The sequence below is a fragment of the Hipposideros armiger genome, unplaced genomic scaffold, assembly GCF_001890085.2.
Source record: "Hipposideros armiger isolate ML-2016 unplaced genomic scaffold, ASM189008v1 scaffold_445, whole genome shotgun sequence".
NCBI lineage: Eukaryota > Metazoa > Chordata > Mammalia > Chiroptera > Hipposideridae > Hipposideros > Hipposideros armiger.
This window is the reverse complement of record NW_017731795.1, coordinates 834499-852012: the sequence shown is the minus strand read 5'-3', so window position 1 is coordinate 852012 and position 17514 is coordinate 834499. Positions and strand designations below refer to the sequence as shown.

At 38.9% G+C, this 17514-nt stretch overlaps 1 protein-coding gene across 7 annotated transcripts in view; it reads left to right on the top strand.

Annotated features, from left to right (window-relative positions):
- CTNND2 (catenin delta 2) overlaps positions 1–17514 on the top strand; it is an 848542-nt gene that overhangs the window by 310554 nt on the left and 520474 nt on the right. For all 7 annotated transcript variants that reach the window (XM_019665518.1, XM_019665517.1, XM_019665519.1 and 4 more), the window contains one exon: positions 174–286. In XM_019665518.1, coding sequence (XP_019521063.1) covers positions 174–286 — 113 coding nt within the window. The remainder of the gene's footprint in view (positions 1–173; positions 287–17514) is intronic.

The following is a 17514-nucleotide window of genomic DNA, read 5'->3' as shown; positions in this document are numbered from 1 at the left end:
CACTCAGTCTGTCAGAACTTCAGACCCTCTTGGATGCCCCTTCGACGTCCCCCGCCTTTCAAATTTGATATCTTGGTAAATCAGAGGTTCCCCTCGACCATGCTGGCATTTTGGTGGGACTTCCACTTTTCATAGAGATGATAGAATTAACCTTCCGGGTGGTTTTCTTTCAGGAATTACAGTTTGAGAGGCTGACTCGAGAGCTGGAGGCAGAACGCCAGATCGTAGCGAGCCAGCTGGAGCGATGCAAGCTGGGGTCAGAGACCGGGAGCATGAGCAGTATCAGGTAGGTGGCCCTGCCCTCCTTCCTGTGCTGCGAGCGGCCAGCGGGAGGGACCCGTGCTGTTTAGCTCCTCCTCACAGAGCTGGCAGAGGAACTGGAACATTCGGTCAGATGTTGGAAAGGAATTGTAACCGACCTGATTCACGATGCTCGAGAGGTGTCCGGAATGGCCTGATTTGCACTTGAAACTCTTAACACAGTTAGTGCCTGCTCTGCATGCAAATTATGCATAATTTTACACAAAGGATGCGCCTGCATTCAGTCAGTTTGCTGGCAAGCAGAAGGAGCCATATCACATTCTCCCAGTTTGGTTCTTTTTTTTCTAAATGACCCTGAGTTGCAGGTTCTGAGAATGAAAGAGAGCATTTTGGTGTAACCTATAATGTTTGCTAATCTGTGATGCTAAATTATAAAATGGCTCCTCATGTATAAACCACACATGTGATTCCCCTGTGTAAAAATATCTCAAATCCATAGATAAAATAGATAGAATGATTATTCAATTAAGGGTTGGTTTGAGATTATGAAATGTTTAAAAACAAAACAAAATACAGTCCCCTTGACCACAGAATAAATTACCCATTTTAGGACCATGTTTTCATATTTAAAATGGAAGTATGTATGTGTGAGTGTGTGTGAGTGTGACGTGGTGGCGTGTGGGTGTGAAAGAAACATAAAGCTGTGTAAGACAGCTTCCACTTCTCAGAAATGCACTGTACTTTCCCCTCATCTGGTGCTATGTTGTGTTTTTGACACCACGTTTTTAGGGAACTGTCTTAATTGAGGAAATGATAGTTACTGTTGTAAATAAACTCCAACATTATAGTGACTTAACACAATAGCAGTTTGTTTCTTACTCATGCAACAGGTAGAGGTGGCCTATGCTGGTCAGAGGGCTACTTCCCTGCGTCCCCTCCATGCAGTAAGGACAAAATGGCTCTCTTGAGAACCCTGCCATCCCCTGTGGCCTCATTGTCAATTGCACCATCAAAGGCATCACTGACCTCACAGCCCACAGTCACATGGCCTTGTAGAGATGGGAGTAGGGCGGGGATTGCTTGTCTGGGGGTCTGTAGCCTCTCTGCTCAGGAAGCAGGAGCACAAATTTGGTGAACCCTTAGTTGACCTGCTGCCACAAAAAAGAACTGTCATGGCATCCATTGCTCTAAAGTATTTATGGTAAGAGTAGCTTTGTAGTTGGAATGTTTCTTTTTGGAGGAACCTGCCATTACGGTAGTCTTTTAACTTGTTCTTTTCTTTGTGGAATGGTGGCAAACCTTTACATAGAAATCATGGCGACATCATTGTTAGGCTAGGTTACTGGGACGGAATGTCTTTTTGAATTCCAAAGTCGTATTTGGAATATGTGGAAGCATGTCTGCTTCTGTCTCCCAAGCACCTCGGCTATAAGAAGCCACAAGGTGGTGAACTGTGATCTCTTACACTCGTCCCAGACTTGTCTGAACACCCAAATTAACAGAATCAGGATGGACGAGAAAAAGGAAAAGTGAATTGAGTCCACTTGAAACTGTGTTTAGAAGGTTGACTGGTTGAAGGTGGCAAGTCCAATGTAGGGAGAAAAGTAATATTTATAAGTGTGTATTTCGTATTCCTTCATGTACATATTTGAAGAAATTGTTGTTGTTGAACACCTCGGAAGCTAAGCTTGTTGGTTTTTTTTAGGTTCATAAACAACACGGAATTGACATTTCTTTTGCTTTGTAACCAATCATTTCCCTATTGGTCAGATTACCTTTTCAATTCATATATGTAATCTTTCTGTGTGATATTTTAGGACGTTGTCCACTTTTTGGTTTTGTCCACCCCAAGTCTCTGATAGGAGCAGGTCTTGGACACCATGTTGTGTCTTAAACCTCAATTCCCAACTTCTGATTTGATCAGAAATGGATTTCTGACCCAACGGTGATTCATCCAGTGACTGGCCTCTAAGATATTGATTGGGCTCTTACTCTTGAGAATGTGAAATATGTGACCCCAAATCTGTGACATCCACAGGTGAGCGTGAGGGGATGGTAGCCATATGGATTATGTGCTAGTGGAGGAATCTGTGTGTGCAGAGAGAAGTCCCACAGAGAGAGATCATATTGTTCCTGAAAGAGACCAGTTTAGTTATCACAGGACTGGCTACATTACCGATGTTGCATCTATGAGGTTACCTTTTAAATTCTTAGAAAACTCCCCCCACATCTGATTTGACTGAGTTGATTTATTTTTAGAGGTCCAAAGCATCTTGAGCAGATCAGTGAGCTACCAAAGTAAACAGAAAAATTATCCTATGACGGCGTTTGGTTCTTTGCTCTGTATCTTGTATCCCTAGCTCTCAGCTCATGACACATAATTAATAATTGTGTTAAATGTGTATTAAATAATAGTGTTAAGTGCAAGCGACATTGCCTAATTATCCCTCTTTGCCATGTACCTCTATAATAGTAGTCTTCATCGAGCATAATTATTTTATATTTTGGAAATCTCTAATATGTGAATCTGCATTTGAATAATAAGCAATTTACTGATATTTCACTGGAGAAAATCCAGTACATAGCATTCACTGTTTTTTTGTTTGGTTGTTTTCTCTCTTCTTTTTTCTTATTTTTGCATAACCTAGTTTGCTCAGCTTCAGAAATGCACCTTTGGAAATTGAAGTCTTTATTAAGGGTGATAGACTAGCTATAGCTAGTTAGCACATCAAAGGGTTATTTAAACATAAAAAAATAATAGAATATAAACAGTTTTTGAAAAAGGAGAACAGGTAAAGAAGTCTATGATAATTTAGATGTGTCAGACTTTAGGATATTAGGCAGAGTGAGAGAGTTTCTTAGAAGAAATGAAGCAAAATTGGGTACTTTTCAGACTTTTTATGTAAATGATGAAAATGTTTGATAAATATAGTTTGGTTTTCCTCTGCCTTTATTGGTAATAAGAGATTGCTCCAGCTGATTCCTAAGACCTCTTTCTTGGTAGTCACTTCAACAGTTTACACACATTGAAAAAAAAAACGTTATTGCATGCATTTCTGACAATCAACTCTATAAATAGTCAATCAGACCATAAGCGAGAGCTCTGAGAACTTGGAGAAGCGAGGAGCTGGGATGTATGCTGCTGCAGCGTATCGGCTCCTGCATCCGAGTATCTAGAAGCTGCACATGGAGCCATTGTGACTTCTTAAATGCTTCGCACACTTTTCTAAACACCTGAATGTGTAGGGCAGCTTCCAGGATTCAGGTCAGTTAACGGTTGTCTGATGTCGTCCTTGTACCGAGAAATCACTGGTGGTTCTCGCTGCAGCTGCAGGTCTGCCATATACCTTCCTCTGTTTCCAGGCCAAGTCTTTCCAAGCTGATGGATGGATCCTTCTCCCTTCCTACAACTAGTTTGGTTTCATACCTTCTCCTTGGTTCCTCTGAACCATCCAGACCTGAGGCAGGAACATTATTTAAACAAGCGATGTCCTTTATTTAGGATCATGGTCAAATACATCCCTCTTGCTCATAGCCCACGCCCACCCTCTGGCCTGTTGCCATTACTTGGCTCACGCCCGCCCCTCAGGCCAAGTCCTGTCAATGAGGTCTTGGTCTGGCATCTCTGTGAGCCATCCTGTCCTCTCCCAGGCCGGTGCCCTGCATGGTCTTGTATGTCCCGTGGTCCGAGCACCTACCTATGCCCATGCCCCTGCCATAATCTCCACAGACTCCCAAAACAGCTTTCTGATTCATCCCTCTGCCTGTGGTCTGCACAAATCTATCCTCTGTGTGGTGTGAGATTGGTCCGCTTAATACAGAAATCAGAATCATGTCAGTGAAGGACCTTGCCTACTTCTGCAACTCCACAAATACACCACTCTTGCCCGTCTCCGGGCCTGTGACCCAGGGATCCTTTCCATCTAGAACATCTTCCTCCCTTTGCCTGGGGCCATCCGCCTATGGAGCCAGACACTTGGCTGTGGGCTCGCACTCTCCTGAATGCCTTCTTGACCAGTCCAGACTGGGCCAGGCGTCCCTTCCTTGGGAGTCATTAGAACATAACAAAGTATTGGCGATAAGATGTTGATGACCCAGTTCCCTGCCACAGACTGTTTTAACCTTCAGTCAAAGGATGTGTGGGGATTTCTCAAGTGCTCCTGAAAAGTTAAGGACCAAAACTGATGCCATCTCATGCCCCTTGATTCCCATGGGCCAGGCACATAATGGGAGAGAAACTGAATTGTAATCACAGTTGGACTTATCTTATAAAATCCTCCTAAAGAAGACCTGATTCTTGGAAAACTGGATATCTATGACAATGACGACGACGATGATGATGGTGGTGGTGATGATAACAATGGTCTAGAGCTCAGAGACAAAGAACATCAGGAATTCGGTGCTAGAGAGACTTGACACATGCTAAATTCCCCCTGCTGGCTTTAAAGGTGCAGGGGGCTCTGCGGGTTGCAGTGCGAATGGCTTGTGGAGACTGAGAACAATCCCCAACTTACAGCCAGCAAGGAGAAGAGGACCTCAGTCCTACAGCCAAAAGGAATTGAATTCATCTCACAGCCTGAATGAACTTGGAAGTACATTATTCCCTAGACCCTCCAGAAAGGAAAGTAGTAGCCCAGTAAAAACTCTGATGATAACCTTGTAAGACCCTGAACAGGGAACCTAATTATGCCATGCCTGAACTTTACAAAATGTCCAAAACTGTTAGCAAAAAAAAGGATGTTGTTTTAAGCTACTCAGTTATGGAAAACGCACACAAATCTTTTCAGTTGGTTGTATTAGAGATACAATAGAGCAAGCTGAATTATGGAAGTTGTTTAGAAAAAGTAAATTTTATTCTATGACCCTATATATCCTATTCAAAAGTTTAATGTGTGTAGCCAGTTTTATTTTTCCTGCATATTTCACATGCATTTGGGTTCCCAGATTAAAATAACCTGTAGTTTTGATTCTATGAAGTAAAGGTATTTGAATGTGGAGTAGAGTCATTGTTTAATGTAACATAAAGACAACTAAATAAAGCAACCATTTTTAGCCTCACCATTTTATAACGTAGATACCTAAGGCTCTGACTGGAGTTATACATATTTGAAAAGACAAAATGTAATATATATAAAAAATTGCTTGCTCCACGTGAGAAGATACTCTTTCTTTCCCACAGATGAACTTCCTTGAAAACACATTTCCACAAAAATCTGCCATATTTTCTAGAGTGGGATACAAAAGGAATTAATGTTATAAATGTTATCAACGGTAATTCTCTTGATCAACTTCTGTGAGCCCAAATGCCAACAATTCTATAGACAGTCTACAAATCTCTTCCACATCTACAAAGAAGCCAGGCTTACTTTACAGAAAAGGCTGATTTCTGGCTAAATTAGTTAGTGGTGCAGAAGCACAAGGCAAGCGGTCATTTACTTTTATGTTAGAATGAAATGTATATATCTGAAATCACAACTTTCTTAAGGAAAAAATTCATATATGAATATAATTGTTTCCCATATAGTCAGACACTTTGTGCATTTTAAAAATTATGCTGTAGGGTATGATATTTAAACAATTAGATAGTGACATTTATTCTTTTTAAATAAAGAAGGAATAGATTTGCCAAAATATTTCATTTTGGAAACCAACAATCTTAGATAATTAAATAATTATTTTTAATTTTTAGAATAATTTTTATGTAGCTTTTTCTACACATACACACATTTCTAAACACAGTCATCTAGCCAAAGGTTAAAAATCACTTGTCATAGAATTCCAGATCCTTACCACCAGTGAATACATATTTGTCAGTAGAAAACAAAACAGAAAGAAAGATAGATGGCTTTTGAATTACTTTTAATTGATTTTTTGGTGATTTTATTTTTTCATTAAATAATATTTAATTTTAAAATTAGAGAGTAGCTCTTGGTTCCCATGACTATTTCTCATGTGGCTAAAGTATGACTCTTTCAACAAAGTCATACTGATTTATTTAAACGAGACATTTAGTTGACTGAATTGGTATTCAGAATTAACCTTCCAGTGGTATTTTTGAAGTTTTTTAGAATGACTGCTTCATTATAAAAATGGGAATACACGAACAAAATATAAGGACGAAAGACACATTTTGGCGTTGCTGTCCGCAGTGCCAGTTTTCTTTTTTAGAAAAGTGTTTTTCTTGTTTCCTTCCCATCTAAATTCCAGAGCAAAAGCCTCCCTCATGAATATTCTTGGTTTTCTTAAGTCCCTTTTTGAACTGCTGTTCTTGTCTTAACCCCTGTACCACCATCTTTCCCCATTCGTTCTCGCTCTCTCTCCCCCTCCCCCTCTCCCTCTCTCTCTGCAATTTCCTGGCCCCTTGTAGCTTGCTTTTCATGCTGAGATGATTCTTTTAGGATTTGCTATTACAGTTTTTCCCTTTTCCTAGGTAAATTAGGAAGACTATTTCAGAGTACTCTCTGAGTGCTCGAGTTTCAGCTCCATGCTTCCCAGCACTGTCACATGTGTGCTCAGGTCTTCATGCAGATCTCTTTATCTTTTAGAAAGAGTAGCAATATTTACAGCTGCTGCTTATTTAACTCGGAAGCATTTATTCCTCGATTCCTCTTTTTCTTCCCCAGTTGTCCGCCCTCTGCACCTTTCCATCTTGCCCAGAGTCCACAGTCACTATGCTGAGCCATCTCGGCAATTCCCTAGTGTCCTTTGAACTCCCAATCCTGCAGCAAAATGTACGACCTGGACTAAAGCTGCTGCTCCCTCCTCGCCTACAGTGAGAAGTGGGTGCTGTCTCCTCCATTAGTCCTCAAGGGTAAGGAAGAGGAGTGGATGCCAACCAATGGCCAGCACATGGTAACTGGTCAGTCAGTGCTGAATGAATAAATGAACGGATCAGTGTACAGTACTTTTCTTACTGTTGTTATCTTCATTGCTTTTGTTTTGGAAAATTCACTAGTTTTATTCATCTATAAATATTTCCATCTCTCTTTATTCCAGAATATATCTTCTACATATGATACATATATTATATAATAAATAATAAAAATCAAATAGTATATATTATTCTGGCCAAGCCAGGTCAGAATATTACATTGCACTATTCATTCTAGTTAGTTTTCATGTTAAAATACAATAGTACCCTGGATTCCCAGGCCAGTTGGTTGGATGTACTGTGCGGTCGGTGTGTGTGTGTGTGTGCGCGAGCGCGCGCGTGTGTGTGTGTGTGTGTGTGTGTGTGGTGTGTGCGCATGTGTGGTGTGTGTGCATGCGTGCGTGTGTGGTGTGTGTGCGCGTGTGTGTGTGTTTGTGGTGTGTGTGTGTGGTGTGTGTGTGTGTAACGGTGGTTGATCTAGTCTCATACTTTCTGATCTTAAGAAGGTGATGATCGTAGCAATAACAATAGTACTAATAGTGATGGTTTTAGTAATTACAGTGTAGTACATTGAGCAATTATTATATGCCAGGCACAGTATTAACTGGCTAATACAGATCACACCATTTACTCCTAGGCAACCTTATGAGTTCAGTCTTATTTCGTTTTGTAGATGAGAACACTGAGATTCAGAGATGGAAACCCACATTCCTGACACCCATCAGGTAGTGACCAGGCATTGACTTTTGAACACCGGTATCTACTCCCCAAGTGCACATGTTAAAATACCTTATTCAGTCTTAAATATAGTCTTGAATTGTATTGTAAATAACCACTGGAATGTCTCCCGTCCATTTTCATCCTAGGGATAGCAACATTTTCTGCTTCTGTTTCCCCACCCCACCCCCAAATTATATTAATACTTCTATCTATAAAATACTAGTTATCCTATTGTCTTAGTCTGTTAAGGCTGCTATAAAAGAATACCATAGATTGGGTGGCTTGTAAGCACCATAAATGTATTTCTCACATTTCTGGAGGCTGGGAAGTCCAAGATCAAGATGCAGGCAAATTTGATGTCTGCAAGAGCTTGCTTTCTGAGTGTATTAGCAAAGTGTCTCCACACAGTGGAAGGCGCTAGGGGACGCTGTGGGACTTATTTTAAAAGGCACTAATCCCATTCCTGAGTGTTCCGTCCTTATGACCTAATCACCTCCCAGAGGCCCCCTCTTAATACCCTCACATTGGTGAATAAACATGTGAATTTTGGGAGGACACAAACATTCTCTCTGTAGCACATATTAAATACATTGTTCTAGATTTCAGTGGGATAATGAATAAATTGTCTTGAGAACTTGATGTAGGTCCTAAAAAGGGTTGAATGCTTAATAATTATAATCATTTGATATATGTTTTATTTCAACTTCTACATCTTAATACTTTTGTATCAATTTTGAAGCCTGACTTCTTTCCAAAATGACATAAAAAAGCTAGTATTAATTTTACATCTAACAATAACCAATATACCAAAGTTTTCTTAGAGATTTTGCATTGTAACACGGATGTTTTAGGAAAAGTAACTGATATTTTGAAATTTAATATTCTGATTGGTAGAGAACTGAAAATTTTTATAAATTTAGTCTGGAATATTCTTCATATTTTCTCTCATCCTTATAGCATTATTTTTTAAACTTACAGATCTGAAAGGTGAAATTTGCAATTCCATAAACTAGCGCTAACTATCATTATTTTTATGGTATTGACTAGCTTTGCTAATTTCTCTGAATTTCATTCTTCTCATTGACACAAATGGGGATAATGTTCTCGTGTAATTTCATAAAGATTAAATGAGAAATGTAAGTAAAGCTTCTCAAACACCATCTTGCCCACTGTTAATAGTAAATCACATCCATTTTTTTAGTTCTTGAAAAATATGCACTTTTTTTCGTTGAAGTCTCCTCTGTAACTTTTCCGCAAAAGATTATAAAATAGTTCATCTCACCATGGGCTAAAATGATGTATCAGGATAGCACCGTGTTTGTCTCCTACATAATACAGACTACCAACCACACAGACATTGACAGGATAAAATGGAAGAACGCTCAAATCAGTTTCCCTTTCACACAGTGCAACTTAATATGTGTCTGGGCCCACTGCTGGAGCTGGAGCTGGAACTCTTGATATTGAGTGGTTGTAAAACTAAGAGCAATACACGTGACAGGAAATGCTTAATAAATTAAGATACAGAAGCCAGTGACTCTTTAAATAGATATTTTTCAAACAGAGAACAGCAAGTGATGAAGACGTTGACCAAAAGATGTGTGCTCATTACTCTGCCTGTTTGTAAAATGCATGCATATAATGAGAAGTAGAGGTGTCTTTTGATGAAGTCATTTGTGTGTCCCCCATGCCCATTCAGCCTTTGCTCAGATGCTGTGGTTCCAAAAGCTTTCACCAAGTTGGTTATATTTATATTTGTTTGTTTATACTTATTTCAGAGGATTGGTAACTGGTGATATTTCAGTGGACAAAATAATAATGAGCATTTGACTCACTAAGAGGAAAGAACTTCAGTCATCCCCATTGAGATGACGACAACTTGGTGAACACCACAAACATTGTTCAAATTAATAAGAAGGAAAAATGCAGCAGGGGTGGAGCCGGAGGAATATTATAGCAGCTGTTAAGGTGACCATACTGTCAGCACCAGCATACTCAGGGTGTGACTGGGGACAAGTTATTTGGGGTTTCCGGGCCTCCATTTCCTCTCCAGCAAAATAAGAAATGATAAGTGTCTAAGTTGGTTTCTGCTCTCCACTCTCGTGCTCTTCATCTCATTCAAACCTGCCATTATAGGCAGTAAGTCACATCTGAATGTTTTAGTATGGAGACATGATTTGAACTTAAGTAACAAGTCAAAGTAATTAAGTATTGAGGATAGCAAGATGTAACCAAATAGATTTGATGCTTCAGAGGAAGTCAGATAGATGTCTATATATGTGCGCAAATAGTTTGTTCAGTAGGAATCTCCAGTTAGGCGAACGCATGGACATTAAATGGGAAAACACAGCGTGAAAGAAGTTGTGTATGTTGTAAACTATCTCAGATGGTCTAGATATTTTTATAGTTTGGTTAAATCCTGGGATAAAGGCAAGGAAGTGGAACAGAGTATTTCACACTGAGAAATCGCATGGAGTGGTCCTTTAAGAAATAATCATTGGTTCCATTAAAAAAGAAAGTGTTTATGAAGTACTTCTAAGAGCCTGTTGGTAAGCACCCCTTGAGCTTCAAAGGTGAATATAGCCTCCAGGGGTCTACTATCAAATACAGGGAGAGTCACCTAAACATGAGAAACATGAGAAACTACGTTGGTGCTGGGAAGAGACATGAAGTGGTGCTAGGATGGTTTCACAGAGGGATAATTGTGTGTTGAGGATGTGAAGCATTGGCAGGGAATGAAATGGGGTAAAGGCACTGCTCAGAGTGCAAAGTCAGGAATACAAGAGTCAATTTGGAATCAGCGTGGTTGGAACAGCGAGCCCACGGGGTAGACTGCCATTGGGGAGGGGAGCTGACAGACATGGCCATTCTGTGAGCAGCCCTATTGGAGTAATACAATGTGCAAGATGGTTTTGCCCAAGGGAGAGATGAGATCAGCTTTGGTTCTGCCAGTTGCATGGAGAATGGATTGAAACTCATGGAGGCTGGTGACAACAGCACGAGTCAGAGATTGTAGCTCTTGTCCAGGCGGTAGGTCAGAAAACTTGAGCCACAGTCGTGAGTGCACACAGTGGCTTCAGAGTTAGAGTTGGGAGGGTCTGGGGACTCACTTGTGTCCAAAGAGACAGTGTAGTATTGCAAAATGATTTATTTCAAAATAAATAGATAGATACATAGATAGACAGACAGACAGACAGACAGACAGACATTCGGTAGGCTAGGTCAGCTCTGTGAGCTTAGCGCCTACCCAAGTGCTGCCCATTTCCAACAAAGAACCTCTCTGACTTTTATTCCCTGTTTGTGAATGTATTCTAATTCGCTTTTATCCAGGAGAAACTATTACAGAATTTCAAATTTAAGAGATTGCTGCGTTAGCAGCAGGCAGCAAAGATGTTGCCTAATTTGTTGACAGTAAAGCTGTATTCATAAGCCCGCTTCTCAAACATCTGTTTGTTTAATACCTCAAGAGCTGAGGAAGTTTAAAAATTGTCACACATTGTTGCTTAGTCTTAGGCACTTCTGTGAGAATGTAACTCTCAGCAAGATTTTATTGAAAAGATCTATCCAAGGGATTGACTGCCAACTTTACTCAAAATTTAGCAATTAACCTTCCCTCTCTAATGGGTAAATGATGGCATCCACCTGTTGAGAAGTCACTGTCATTGTGACATTCCTCATTTAAGGTAAAAGAGTTTCATTCTGTCTTTTGGGACTCACACATTGCCTGTCATATCATAAATGGCCAACAAATATCAAAACTCTAATTTTAGGAGGTGGCACGGGGTGGTGTGTAGGTCAGGTGGAGTGTAGAACCTGTAGGTTTTGGGTTCGAATCTCAGCTCTGCTTATTGCTTGCTGTGTGACACTGGGAAATAGACTCGTCTTCTAGAAACTTTGTCTGCCTGGAAGTTGAGGAGAATAATATTTAGAAGTTTGCTGTAAATTTTGTTTTTAAAAATATCATTGTGTTTGTCACCGAGAAAATATTCAGTATATGAGTATGTGGGTTGGTCCTCTTCTTAATTAATTAATTGCCAAGATTATTACAATTGTGGCTTCCTTGTCACAGGCTTGAGTAGATAGGAAATGCCCTCATCTTCACAGAGAGATATTATTTATTTATACCTTCCCCTTCTTTTTCTTTTATTTAGTGGGTGATTATATCAAATTAGCTGAAGGCAGGGTATTCTAACTATTACCATTCTCTGCCAGTGCAGTAAAGTTTACTCTTAATTAATATGTAAGGAATGCATATGTAGTAATATAGCCATAATGCACTGAAACATCACACCGTTTAGGACACTGTCTCATCACCATGAATATTGTATTTGCCTCAAGGTCACTGTAATTTTGAGTATTTATGTCCTACTATTAATCAGTTTCATTTAATGCCTTTATAACCTGGTACTAGAAAAGAGTTTTACCAAAGAGATGAAGGTGGGAACAGAGAAGACTCTCAATGCTACCTAACCATTGCAATTGTTAGCATTCTTTTAAAGCCTTGGAGTCATTGAGAGATTGTGGGAGCTAATGATGTCCCTCTGGGACTTGTGTCTAAAAGCTGACATCAGCCTGTCTGGTTCCTAATTCAGAGATGCATCACCCATGGCCTTGTGGGTAGCTTGCTCGAGTCAACACATCAAGGACAGATCTATAGGAACATGGGTTTGTGAAATCCTCCATTGTAACCAGAAAGAATATGAGATCTCATTCATCCAATTATTCATTCATTCATTCATTCATTCAGCACATATAGATCATGGACCTACTATGTGTATGTGACAGACACTAGGAGTACAGCTCTGGAAGAAGAAAGCAAATTGCCTGCCTTCATGTAGCCTACAGTCTTAACGCCACCTTAAGGATGTGACTGTACTTAGTACGGATGATATAGTATTTTTCCATTGTTGAAATTAGTTCTCCCTGGTGTCTGTAACAAAATGTTGTAATCAGGCTAACCTTTACGTGTATGGCCAACCACTTAGTACTAAGATGACACAGCAAATACAGGATCAAAATTCAAGAGAGAGAATTAAATTAGCTCAATTTTATTTAATGTACCCTTTGGGGTGGGCATACAGACGTGTATTTTAAGCTTAAACCTGACAATTTCAAACACTTATTATATTTGGCTAATGAGCTAGCATTCCAGAGGGAGAAAATTAATCAGAACTTAGTTTCATGTGCAACTCATGGAGTGAGAACAAAGGAATAATGAACTAATGAAGAAATCAAGCTCCATAGAATGTTTGAAAGCTTATAAAGAAATATTTAAAAACTTCAAAATCAGGGAATTTTAAGAAATAAGATATAAAGGAGATGGCAGTGTTTCTGCCATGGCATTGGATTTGCCATTTTTCACAGAAGATTTAAGTTGCATTATTATGCCCAGGGAGAATTCTTTCATTTTCAGTCAGAAAAACACAAAACCAAACAAAACTCTTAGATGCTAATTGGACACAATGATAGAATATGAAACTCCCAAATAAAAGTATTCTATTAAAATGCACTGATGGCCTATTTTTTAAATGTTATCATTTATTAATAGGGCTTTAGTAATGAAGTAAAGAGGATTTTTATTAAGATCATGCTATACAAACATAATTTCCAGAAACAAATCTTATATTTTAAAGATAGTGGCATATATACTATTACAAAGTATATGATATACTTGTTTACAGTGGAGAATCTGTGGTATTTTTATATGCGTGGTTTAAAAAAATGCCACAGCCCTACTGAGGAAATAGAATTTGATCAGTAGTTCGAAATTCTTGTCTGCCCTTCTCTCATTCTATCTCTAAGAGATAAACACTCACCTGGATTTTGTATTTATTTTTTCCCTTGAATTTTTTTTTATATTTCTCCACATGTACACTTGCAAATATGCAAAATATGATTTGGGTTACTTGTTTTGGAATCTTACATAATTCTGTTACATACTCTTTGCAACATGCTTTTTTTTTTTTTACTCTGTTTTTCAGATTTTTCCATATTCCTATGGATGCTTGTAGTTCATGCCTTTTTTTTTTTTTTTGCTAATCCCTCCCACTTCATCTATGTCCAATGCATTTATCTTTTCTCCTGAGAGCAACATTTGCAGAATTTGCAGGTTTTCCTTTTAGAAGCATATGGCTTGAGGCATAATTACGTGGGACTCCCACGGTGGGTGCAAGTGTTTCTCTCAGGCAGCACAGAAGATCACAGGCTGGCTTTTGGGATCTGACAGCTTCAGCTTCTCTTTATAACGCCGAAACCGCCATACAGTAATCGGTAATCCACTGCTTCATATCCTCAGAAAAACTTGTTGTTTTTGAAGTGTTTGTCAGTGCTGTTGTTGCAAATCTGGTGGGTTTGCATCTCCCTGACTTCTGTATGAAGAGAGTTTTTTATACATTTATTTAATATTCAGCCTTACCCTTCCATTAAATGCCTGTTTATGTCTTTTGTACATTTTCTATTGGTGGGTTCCCTTTTTCTTAGTTATTTTAATTCTCAATATATCCAGATACTAATCTTTTGTTAACTGAATGTGTTACAACCCTATTTTCCCGGTTAGTGTTTTTTCATTTTCTTATGGTATCCGCTGTGAATAGAAGTGCTTACTTTTAGTGTTGATAGGTTGATCAGTCTGCTTTTGTTAGGATTCCTGCTTTTGGAATCTTGTTTAAGAAATCGTAGCTACAAAAGCAACATTAAAATTATTTCCTATGTTTTCATTTAATAATTGCAAAGTTATACAGTTTTACATGCAAGTCTTTAAGTCTTTTGTAATTGACTTTTTTTTTAAAGATTTTTATTGGGGAATTGGGGGGATGAGAACAGTGCTGGGGAATTGGGGGAAGGGGAACAGACAAGTTGCTGTCGTTTTGTTCTTCAGTCTAGTTGTGGAGGACCTTGCTTCACTGGCCCAAGTTGGCACCATCATTGCGCTCTTCCCGGGTGAGGCAGATCAGTCGCCGGCTTCTGGATGGCCGCTCACTGCAGCTGCTGGCCGCTCACGCTGGCTGCTGGCTACACACGGTAGCTCATGCCACAGGGGCTGCAGCCTATGCCATCGCTGGCGACTCCCAGCAGCCCAGCTCCAGGTTGAGCTGTTGTTCAGCATCTTAGCTGTAGAGGGCAGTGTCACTGGCCCTCATATGTGGGATCCGAACCGGGGCCCTCTGGCGTCCCAAGCCAGTTCTTAACCATCGTGCCACTCGGCCGGCCCGTAATTGACTCTTTTTGACCTGGCAAAAGGTAGAGACTCTGTTTTCTCCTTTTCCATGCAAATAAGTGATTGTCTCAATACCAGCTGTTGAAAAGATTGCCATTGTCCCATAAGCTATAATGTCATCTATCAAATTTCCACGTATGTGTGGTCTACTTCTGGGAAAGCGGGGGAGAATTACAGCTTTATTATTTTGAGTCTTCCTACGGGAACTTGATGTCAGTGTATTTTATTTAATATCTTTCTATGAAACTTATACGTTTCTTCTTAAAGGCCTTGCACTGTTCTTTGTTTCATTTATTCTTAGGCTCCTTAGAGATTTATTGCTGTTGCAAATGTTATCTTTTTTATAAGGTGCCCCTGCTAAGAGTTTCTTTTTTATATAAAAATACAATTGATTTTTTATATCGATCTGATAACAAGCAAACTTACTAATCTCTTTCATTGCTTCTGTAATTTGTTTCTAGATTCCTGTAGCGTTTTTAGTGAGTAATCTGTGAAGATTACTGTATTTTGTCTTCTTTGAAAATCTTTTAACTTTCATTTTGTTTTGTTTTCTCTTTGTACTGGTAAGACATGGGGGAGAGTAGGCAAACTTTTTTTTTTAATGGGATTTCTTTATTTTTTGTCACTATAACGACTGCAGTAGGGCTATTTTTAATAACAACTTTATTAAAATATAATTCACATGCCACTCAATTCACTGATTTAAAGTGTAAAATTTAATGGTTTTAGTATATTTATACGGTCTTGGAACTTGCCACAATCAATTTTAGAATATTTCATCACCCCAAAAAGAAGCCCCATGACCTTCCCAGCCCTAGAGATTTGCCTTTTCTGGACATTTCACATAAATGGAATCATGTAATATGATGTGTTTTTTGATTGGCTCCTTTTACATAACAGAACACTTTCCAGGTTCATCCATGTGGTACCAAGTATCAGAGCTTCATTTCTTTCTGTTGTACTTTGTGGATATACCACACTTCTCCATGAATCAATTGTGGGTCATTTAGGTTGTTTCCTGTTTTGAGCTATTATGAATAGTACTTCTATGAACATTCATGTACAGGTTTTTACGTGCATGTATGTTTGCATTTCTGTTGGGTATATAGCTACAAGTAGGACTGCTTGATCACTCTATGAATAATGTAGACTTTTATAGATTAATTTCATCAACTTAAGGTCATTCCTCTTTATTGCTAATTTTCTAAGCGGCTCATCACAAAAACTATGAAACTTTAGTTGTTACAGCTTTCAGTAGTTCATTCCTTTTTGTGGCTGAGTGGTATTCCATTGTATGATGTACCACAATTTGTGTATTCAATTCAAGGGATGAGTAAAACACAAGAAAGTAAAACAAAGCAAGGCAAGAATAAACCCTCACACTATCGAGTTATTATAAATGTGAAATGTACAAGTAATATAGGGCTGTTTTTATTTCTAAGTATTCACTTAGACATTATATGTCTTCTGCCCTGCACTACACTGTCCTCCTAGGTCTTCCTGACATCATGGAATGCCTGTGTATGTGGAGAACACTTACCTTGAGCGGAAAGCACAGCTCATGACTTTGCTGATCAATTCCTATTATCTTTCAACATGAGCTTGGAATGTTTGCAGACCTCATATACATAGAAAATGATAAGTGGACCAGCCCATCGAGGCTGCCCTTGAATAGTATTTAAAGTTAGCCCTGAAAAGAATTCAGTGAGTTTTGACTGCAGTTGACTGAGCACTCTCAATGGAAGAAGTTCATTCCACTCCTAGTCATACCTGCTGGCGGCCCCAGGGCGCAGTTAGAGGAAGTGTGCACATGTTCATTGGGTTCGTTCTACAGATGCCACACAGCTATATATCTTATTCATCATGAGATTTTTATGTAAAACCCAATGTTAATAAATGAGAGTACTAGAGTTCAGAAATGAAGTTCAGGGAGAGCCTGTGGCCCCACCTCGTGGTTAGCCTCTCTCTCTCATTGCTGTAGGCTTTGCAGATCCACGTAAATCAAAGATACAGTCAAAGATATGGTAATACTTTATTAAGGTTTGGTAATATTCCAGAAGTGGCATGGGGTTTTTAGTTGCACTCAGTTAAAGAGTAAAGATGGAAGCCACTGTCTTTTGTAAATTTACTGAAACATTGCCTGAGTTAAGAGTTGTAGAATGACCTTTTCCTTTCTTTCAAAACCATAATTTTAATAACTTGACTGGATTATAGACCTTCTTAAGCTTATTATTAAATACATAATCATTTCACCACATTCCCATTATTTAAATAAGATAATATATGCAAAGGCATTTTTAAATGGTAAAGTATGATGTAAATGAAAGTTTTTATGGATAGTATTAAAATATTTTGCATTACTAGCTGCTATACTCCTATATCACCAACTTATGTTGGCAGCTGTAGCCAACAAATTGTTTAACACTAAACAAAGTTAATACTCAGA